Source organism: Apodemus sylvaticus, chromosome X, assembly GCF_947179515.1.
Source record: "Apodemus sylvaticus chromosome X, mApoSyl1.1, whole genome shotgun sequence".
In the NCBI taxonomy this organism is placed as follows: Eukaryota; Metazoa; Chordata; class Mammalia; order Rodentia; family Muridae; genus Apodemus; species Apodemus sylvaticus.
Genome location: NC_067495.1, coordinates 122748660 through 122758286, shown reverse-complemented (window position 1 = coordinate 122758286; position 9627 = coordinate 122748660). Strand labels below are relative to the sequence as shown.

Sequence of the window (9627 nt, the reverse complement as noted above, 5' to 3'; positions counted from 1 at the left end):
GCCCGTCAAATGTGTGCTTTTTAAGAAAAGGAAATTAAGACGAAAAGAGCGAAGAATGTTTTTGCTTTTAGAAGATTCCCGACGAGCTTCTCCGAGATGTCATACAATCAGGAACAGCCATACCAACTCTACCATCTGCAAAATAGTGATCAAATTATTAGAAATTCATAGTTTAAGAACTTGATGTGACATTCTAATATATTTCTCATTGGTTCAAATAAGCTAATAAGAATATAAATATGGGCACATTTGCATGTATGTGTGCCTTCCCATAATGAGGAAAAGTAGTTAAATTGGAAAATAGGATAATGGACTTTTCATTTTTCTCTACATTTTTGCATTTAATTTTGCTTTAAAGTTACAGTTGGATCAGAAGAGGGGGGTGAATCTTAAAAAGCTGGTTTTCTCTTTGGAGTATTTCTATTACTTACCTTCTTGAAATCAATGATTTTGTTATAGGTCAACATGTTTTCTTTCAAGTTGAGCACTTGCTTTTGCACATTTATAGCAACTCTTGTACCATGAGCGATTCACAGCTTTACATGATGGGCAGATCCAATTCACTGACATATGGTGTGAGAGAGGTTTTTCCTGTTGCTTGGATTCAGAGTACTTGGTCCCTTGAGGTGGCTTGGTTTCTAAAGATTTGATCCCTTGAGGTTGCTTGACCTTTTGCTTTGGAGCCAGTTGGTTTTTAGGACATTTGTTCATAAAATAACTTTTACCTTTTCCCTGGTGGTTTGCTTGGAACCTGTTTGGATCTTCCTTCTGGCTCTGGCTCTGGCTCTTGCTGGTCCCTTGAGGCATTTTCTTCTCATTAGGATTCCCACCAGCAGGCAGGCGTGTCATGTGATGAAAAGTGTCTTCTTTCTGGCAATTTCTGGTTCCTTCTCCCAGGCTGGTCACCCTCTGGAGTGTTTTTGCATTCTCTTTCTGGTTGTAGCTAACGATGTTTCCCAGGTCAGCCTTCCTCAAGAGAATCCCTGGATATTTTTTCAGGGTAGGGGTGTTTTTGTTCCCTTGATGATCTGTCTCGTGGGGAGTTATAGAAACACATTTGGTGTTGTGGCTGTTGCTCTCTTTCAAGCCAGCCACCCTCCGGGAAATTCCTGGACATTTCTTCTGGGTGGAGCTTGTTTTTTTCCCCTGGGCAGCTATGGCCTGGGGCATTACTGATTCTTCCTTTATGCTGTGATTACTGTTGACTTCCACTGCAGCTGTTTTCTGGTACATCACTAGATTTTTCTTCTCGGTGGCAGCCATCATCTGGAGTATGGCACGTTTTTCCTTGTGTCTTTTGTTGCTGCTGGCCCCATGGAGAGATGTTCTTTGAGGTTTTTCTGGACCTTCTTCTTCACTGTGGCTTATACTGTCTGCCAGGTGACTTATATCCTGGGGGATGTCAGAACAGTCATTCTGCCTGTGGCAGATTTGGTCCCAAGCAGGAGCTATTGTTTCTTGAGACCCCAGTGTAAACCACATGCCAGGTGGGTGGATTCCTGAAGGAGCTATCTGAGGTAAACCTGTGGCCATGGCTGTTGATGTTGCTTCTGAGTCCATTAATTCTGGACATGGTACGGGTGTTGAATATGGGGATCTCAATGACAATGGCGCATTGAGTGGTAGTGGATGCGGCACAGTCATTCGAAGAAAAGGATGTACTGTTTGGACACAAGATGTTGGAAGTCCAGGCCGGCAAGTTAAGGTTGGTATTTGGGCCTCCAAATGGGACATGTTCTGAGAGTTTCTAAATTCCACTTCTTCCAGCTCCTCTTCCTCGAATGACCACAATGATGTTCTACGATGTTCCATTCTACGTTCCGACACAACAGCCAGTGCAGACCTCTCTGCTTGGAGCAGCCTACCAAGAAGTACTTCCCGCTCATCCATTGCCTCCTGGAGGGCAATCTGTGTAGACTGGAGTTGAGCAGCTGCCTGGTCCCTCTCTTCTCGCAACCTCTGTAGTTCAGAGACCAGAGTCCAGGAAGCTGACTCACGCTCTCCCACCTGGTCCTGCAGCCTCCAAACTCTACGTGCCTGCTGTTCACGCTGCCTGGCAGCCACTCTCACACTCAAAGCCAAAGCACTCCAGGTACAAGCCCTTTTTAGGGAGCGTGACACTTTGGGATCGACAAGGATGATATGAAGTTGATCTTCTATCTCATCCCAAGACCGAGAGCGAAAGGTCATATAGAATTCAGGACCCCCTCCATTCATAAGGACTTCATTATTAATGAATTTGATTACTTCAGTATGGCGGAAGCCGCTGTTACGGTCCCCAAATTCAACTGCCATGGCTGTTGCAGCTTAGCCGAATAACATTCTCATGGACCTCCACTACGGTCACTGACAACAGCTGCCACGCATATGGTCAAATTGTTACCCAGTTCCCTCCAGACTCAGTCCTGCTTCAGCCCTTGTCGAATCCTCATTTCCTTCTCTCCTCCTTCTCCTCTCCTTCCTTCTTCTGACAAAAGCCGAGCTGATCTTCTGACCAAGCCCACCGTACTCAACTGTAACTCAACCTTGGTTAAGGACCACCCCACAGGAAACGTCACAAAGGGGGGAAAGTGAGTCATGCTGCAAGGCATTCTGGGAATAGCCATATTTATCCTTACCCTGCCAATAAGAAGTACAGGCAATGTAGATATTTTGGAAAATGCAGTAATCACAGGAAAAGGATCTGTATGTAGAAGAAGGTCTTTCAGGAGACCATAAACTAGTGCATAGAGTGAGGTCTTCAGCAACAGATATGTTACTGAAAATCAAGGTAGATTTTCTAGGCTGGGTAAAGGATGGGAGCAAGAGATAATGGGCTAGAGTCATAGCAAGGTAGAGGAAAATGGAGTTTCATGCCTTCAAATTCATGGAGATGAAATGGATTTGACATCTCTCTCTTTCTCTCTCTCTTTTTAAAAATTGGGAGAGGACAGCAGGTGTGGGGGTGCATTGTCAAAGATTTATAACAAAAAGCTGGGTTTGCAAACCTGGCATGAAGAAGATTAGAAATTGAAGTACACAATCACAATGTAGTAGTAGTGGAAATCAGACTGTTATGTACCTGTACATATGTAGAATGAGACATGAGCAGTTTTGGGACATTAAAAATTCCAAATGAAAGTTCATGATTTTTAAAGGGAATGGTGATGAAAAACACCATTTCATTGGCTGAGAAGGTAAGGAAGACCAGGAAGCCAGGTGGAGGTCTTCTAGGAAGACTAAAGATAGGATCCCACAACAAAAGTACATACACTCAACCAATGAAAAGGGGAAAGGAAATTTCACAACTTTACTCTCCAAACTAAAATTCCATGATGCAATATTTGCAGCTGAAGTAAAGAATATTGGATGTCAAGGGTTTCTGAGACCCTGAAACTTTTGTGACTTGCCTGTACCCAATATGCTGCCCCTGGTTAGGGGTAATGATGGATAGCAAGATGGCTTCTGCCAGCAGGGTCATGCAGGTAGTAAAGCCACAAACATTCTAAAGGACGTATGTCTCCAGATTTGCTGATGTATCAGGGCCACCAGATACTGAAGAAATACTAAAAAAAACTTAGAAATACAGAAGGAACCGTATTTCTCAAGAATAAATGGAATATAGGCAGTGTAGAGGTGATCGCCATGAATGCTGTTTCTTCATCAAACAGGATTATCTTCACAATAAAGGAATTCCAGGCCATCAAATGAGAAATCACATATTAAACAACCTTAATAAATATTCTTTAAGTAGAATGAAGTACAGAAACTCCAAGTGGTCATTTGGATCCTGCACTTTATGTATCTTGGTCAGCTTCCCCACAAGCTTACCTGTATACTTAGTAAAGTCTGTATTTTTAAATGCTAAAAAAAGTTTTTTAGTTCTTCAGTAGGAGACTATAAGCTGACAGGAAAAGGTTTTGTTTTTTTCTGATTTTGAGTAAGAGGACAGAGTCAGTGGTTAACTTGTATAGTTCACATCTCAGTCACTCTCACAAAAAAAAAGAACCTTCTGTTCTCAAATGTAATAATAAGTAATAGTAATTCCTTCCCATGTTTTGTGAATATTAGGCTCTCCCATTTATTGAGCTCAAACCATACATTCTCTCACAACTGGCTTTTTTCATCTGTTTCTTCCACTGCCATCTTTCTCAATATTATTTGAGCATATTCAAGTTTCTCCCATACTGCATAATATTCTAGGGTTCATTTTATATTCCTTAATTTCTACTTATGTAACTATACAAAATATCAAAAGAGCACTATTTGTGCCTCTCTCTCGGGTTCCAAATATCCAATTCTTCCAAATTGGCTTTTCTGTAGTGTAGATTAAGAAATAAAATAAGACTAGTACTAAGACAAGAAAGAATGAAAATCAATAGTCTACTACTCCCTTATTAAAATCAATTTTCCTCTGTTATTCTAAACCACAGACTATTTATTAAAACAAGGGTTATTTTTACACATGTATTGTGAATGTAGGATATGATAAGATGGTGGGGCAACTACTACTAAGTAACTACTAGGTAATATATACTGTGTGCACACTTTAGGTTGGTATGGAATTTCATCCCATTATCTAGAACACAATGTAAATTTAATCTTACATTTGAAATTTTCCAGTTAATACTCTCAGACAACAGGATCTGAAAGGAAGTAAAACTATGAAGAGAAATAGAATATTGTGAAAGTGTTTAATTTACATCACCTCCCTTGTAACTGCTATGGAAGTCCCCCCCCCTTTTTTTTTTGAGAAGTTGCAACCTAAGCTTGGATTTGAACAATATGCAATAAGATTTACATAAGGATACTGAGGAAGAAAGAAAATCTAAAGTTATTAAATTGATGTTTCTATGTTATTTACCAAGTGAATGCATGGGTAATATTTATAGTGTGTCATACTGTTCTGCCATATCCAGTTAAATCACATTACTCAATTCATAGGATAAATGTCTCTTGTGTTTTTATACCAGTATGTTTTTAGAAGCTTGCATCTGGTCTCCACCTACTTGCCTTGTATATTACTACTATTTCCATGGATGCTCTTTGTTAGAGACACAATCTAGATACACATCTGATACTACCAGGAAGGCACCATGTGTGTGCCAGTTTTTGTGATATTTCCAGGATCTGAAATGCCTTCTGGGTGCTGAAAACATCATCTGCTTCTGATCAGAAACAAAACATATTCTGTATATAAAAACAGGAACAATACTGTGCTTTAAAAGTGGAATAACTCTGTAGCACAGAATATTCAGAAATATGAAACCCCAAATTAGAAGAAATATGAGTGGATGTTAATAACATCATCTAACGTATTACTTTATACATTTGCCATGAAAATGAAACGGAAATATTCAATATGACCATCAAATGTTACTCACTTAATATATTTATCTGTAAAAAAAATAAAGATACATGTCTTCCAGAAATAATGACATTTTGCTGCTTGCATCAGTTTTGATTAATTATAATAAAAGCCATCAGTGTGTTGCTAGACATAGTAAATGGTAAGTATAAGAAAAGAACTTATCATCTCTTATTTTGTAATATCTATGCAAACTGTTGAAATAATGAATAGTAACACATGTAGATTGTCAAATCATATATCAAGTTACATGATGTATTTTTGCTGATAGTACATTAAAGCAACTTGATTATGATATTCTACTTGAAGAATTCATTGTGTATATGTAGAAAATGTTACTCATAATTATAGATGCACCTAATAGTTTACTATTGCCTTAAACCCACATATTTGATGACCATTGTTCATAGTGACCATGTATTGTTTCTCAAAGAGTAATTTCCTAATCTACTACTTCTTATTATGTCCCCTCTCAATTGTCAATGAACTAGAAATGTGATATTATCCTTCATTAGGTGTGTTTTCTTTGACACAAAATAAAGAAGTAGTCATGTTCCCTATCTGAGATCTTAAATTTGCTCTTTGGTATGGCAAAAATAATGGGTTATATTAATCCATTTAACTCTTTCAATATATTTATTTGATTTTAATATTAATCCATTAACCAATACAGAGCATGTTACAAATGGTTGTATGAATGAATAAATGTTAGATAAATATAATACACATTTATGTTATATTTATCCATTTTATAAATTAATAATACCCATAAGAAATCTTCTATTGGGGCTGGAGAAATAGCTCAGCATTTGAGAGCACTGACTGCTCTTTCAGAAATAGGGCCTGAGTTCAATTCCTAGAAACCCCATGGAACCTCATAATCATGTATAATGGGTTCTGATGTCCTCTTTTATGTTTGAAGACAGCAATAGTGTGCTCATATATAAACTAAATAAATTTTTTAAATTAAATCTTTAATTAATAAATGTTATATATTTACAATTTACAAAACTTTCTAAAACCGTTAACTCTTTTTTAACTAGGATTAAAATAGGAAACATAGAAATCCTAATAATTTTTCATTCTTTATTCATGCCTTATCATCTCCTTGAGTACCTACTCAATATTTAATGTTCTATACTTTATCCATTAGTCTAACCTAGATAATTTACACAACGCTGCCCAGTTGTAAGTCTCAAGGACTGTTAACAACCCTTTTACTACTGGACCACTGCACTGTATTTATTATTATTATAATCCCTTTTCTGAAACTCACTACTCTTCGCTTGCTGAGTATCACATATTTTGACATCAAACTTATCTAGTTAATTAATATGCCACCAACTATCCCTTGTTTATTTTAACATGAACTACTTTTCATATATTTGTTCAATATATATGATTGTTCTCTGCATTCTATATTGTTCCTTGTTTTATTGTACACCTTTTTGTAGGTCATCAAATTTATGTTAAAGCTTCCAAATATTATTTCTGTGAAGTTCACGTCAACAGAGTGAGTACCTGTAAACACAGTCTCTTATTCTAGTTCAAAATTTTGATTATATATTGACATTCTCAAATGCCTCATATAAGCCTTAATGAATAAAATTGGACTTGTCTCAACCTTTTCTCTTCCTGGAGTTATCTCTTTTCATCATCTATGCAAAGTAGAAATTGTAAAGTCAATGTGACTCCTCTCTCCTTCAAGTGCACTCTCTTAACATGGACATTGTCATTCTTATGATACAGTCATAAGTCCTTATACTTTTGCCAATTTTACATTTCTTTGACCATTTCCCAAATCAACTGTCATAATTTCTTAGTACAATGATTTCATGATTATCTTACCATCTTCATATATTTCCCTTTAAATTTATTTTCCAGAGAATGTCTAGTTCATCTATTGTCCAAATTTTACATAAGTACTATACTGAAAATAGTCATTGTTTCTTATGCAATAATGCCTAAACACATTAATATCATATGAAAAGTTCTAGGATTTCCTAGGAACCTTGACAATCTCATTTTATCCATTCTTCTACCTGTGTTCAAGAAATGCTGAGCTAGTCTTAATCCTTCTCACATGACTTATTTTCTCTCATTTACTTAGCTAAACTTATACTGTTTCCTCTGCCTGGATCCTAGCACTGTTCATTGAGGTATTTTTAAATATTTCATTTATACACAAAACTATAGACTTAAAGCTAAGATCTAAATACGAAATAGAACATAAGGTGTTTGTCTTTCTGAAGCATGAGTTATTTCACTCAATATAACTTTTTGGTACTTTCATCCATTTTCTTGAAATTTGATTTCATTTTCCTTAATGGCAGAAATATTCTTTTGTATATATTTGGTATATTTTTCTTATCTAAACATCTTTTGATGGACAGGTAGGCTGATTCCATTTTCCAGTTATTATGAATAAAGTAGTAGTAAACATAGATGGATAAATTTTCCTGTTATAGCATATACAGTAAATTGTATATATGCCCAGGAGTGGTATAGGTAGGTCATATGGCAATTCTAACTCTAGTTTTTTGAGAAAATTTCAGACAGATTTTCAAAGTGATTTATCTTGTTTACATTTCAAAAAACATTGTGTATATGAGTTTCCTGCCCTACTCCCCTCAATGCCAGCACTTTTGTTATTTGTATTGTTGATTGTGGTGATTTTGACTGGAGAGAAGTAGAACCTTAAAGAAGTTTAACTTGTATTTCCCTAATAGCTAAGGTACATTAGTTCTTTTAAAAGTGTTTCCTAGCCATGTGCATTTCTTTTTTTGAGAATTTTTCTGTTTGGGTCCATAACTTATTTTTTAAATTGAGTTTTTTTAGTTATTTCTTGCATTTACTAAAAAATATTCTATTCTTATACAATATACCATGATTATAGTTTTTCTCTCTCTTTAATACAAAGCTCCTCCCCACTTCCCTTCCTATCTCAATCTATTCCCTTTTCTGTCTCTCATTAGAAAAGAACAGGCTTCTAGGAGAAAATAACCAAATACAACATAAAATATAATAAGATAAAACAAAACCAACATACCAAAGTTGGACCAGCCAAACAAACTGAACTATAAGAACTCCAAGAGCAGGCCTAAGGATCAGAGACCAACTCAAGACACATCCGTGAGACTCATGAAAATACTAATCTGAAAGTCATAATATACTCACAGGAGCCTTTGTACAGTCTCTTGTCAGCCATGTGCTTGCAGCTTCAGTCACTATGCGTTCATATGAAATTTGCTAAGTTTATTTAGATGCCCTTGTTCTCCTGGTATCATTGTTCCCCTCTGGTCTTTTTTTTATTTTATTTTACTTTTTTTGGTATAGAGTCTATTCAGGGCAGAGGATGGGAGTTAATGGGGTAGTGGAGGCAAAGAGAGGCAGAGAGAGGGAGAGAGAGAGAGAGAGAGAGAGAGAGAGAGAGAGAGAGAGAGAAGAGAAGAGAAGAGAAGTGGAGGCAGACCATGATCACTTGGAGAGACTGGGGGAGGGCAGGAGAGCCCAAGAGGGGCAGAGAGGAGAAAGTGCCAAGAGGCAAGAGTGATAAGAGAGCTCCCCTCTTAACATTCTTTCTGCTTCCTCTTCAAGTGGGGTTCCCTGAACTCTGAGGGGAGGGATTTGATGGAGACATCCAATGAAGAGCTCTGTACTCCAAAGTCTTTATCTCTCTGCACTGATTTATGAGTGCTTTATCACATGCCAGGGAATCCACTGGGTATATGCCCAGGAGTAGTATTGCAGCATCCTCCAGAAGTGTTAAACCCAGTTTTCTGAGGAACCACCAGATTGATTTCCAGAGTGATTGTACCAACTAGCATTCCCACCAACAGTGGAGGGGTGTTTCTCTTTCTCCACATCCTCACCAACACCTACTCTCTCTTGAGTTTTTAATCTTAGCCATTCTAACTGGTGTAAGGTGAAATCTCAGGGTTGTTTTGATTTGTATTTCCCTAATGACTAATGATGTCGAACATTTTTTTAAGGTGCTTCTCAGCCATTTGAAGTTCTTCAGGTGAAAATTCTTTGTTTAGCTCTGTACCCCATTTTTTAAATAGGGTTATTTGACTCTCTGGAGTCTAACTTCTTGAGTTCTTTGTGTATATTGGATATTAGCCCTCTGTCAGATGTAGGATTGGTGAAAATCCTCTTCCAATCTGTTGGTTGCTGTCTTGTCTGCTTGCCAGTGTCCTTTGCCTTACAGAAACTTCGTAATTTCATGAGGTCCCATCTGTCAATTCTTGATCTTAGAGCATAAGCTATTGGTGTTCTGT

At 37.1% G+C, this 9627-nt stretch overlaps 1 protein-coding gene and 1 pseudogene across 1 annotated transcript; one reads left to right on the top strand and one right to left on the bottom strand.

Annotated features, from left to right (window-relative positions):
- Positions 1-453: 453 nt before the first annotated feature.
- Tex13d (TEX13 family member D) lies at positions 454-2295 on the bottom strand. Its single transcript, XM_052170332.1, has one exon. It carries the CDS (start codon positions 2293-2295, stop codon positions 454-456), a length of 1842 nt encoding a protein of 613 aa, XP_052026292.1.
- Positions 2296-3422: 1127 nt separating this feature from the next.
- On the top strand, positions 3423-6893 carry LOC127674671 (alpha-ketoglutarate dehydrogenase component 4-like; annotated as a pseudogene).
- Positions 6894-9627: the final 2734 nt, after the last annotated feature.

What these genes read in the sequence shown, in the direction of transcription:
- Tex13d (XM_052170332.1), bottom strand. Translation starts at nt 2,295, where the DNA reads ATGGCAGTTGAATTTGGGGACCGTAACAGCGGCTTCCGCCATACTGAA.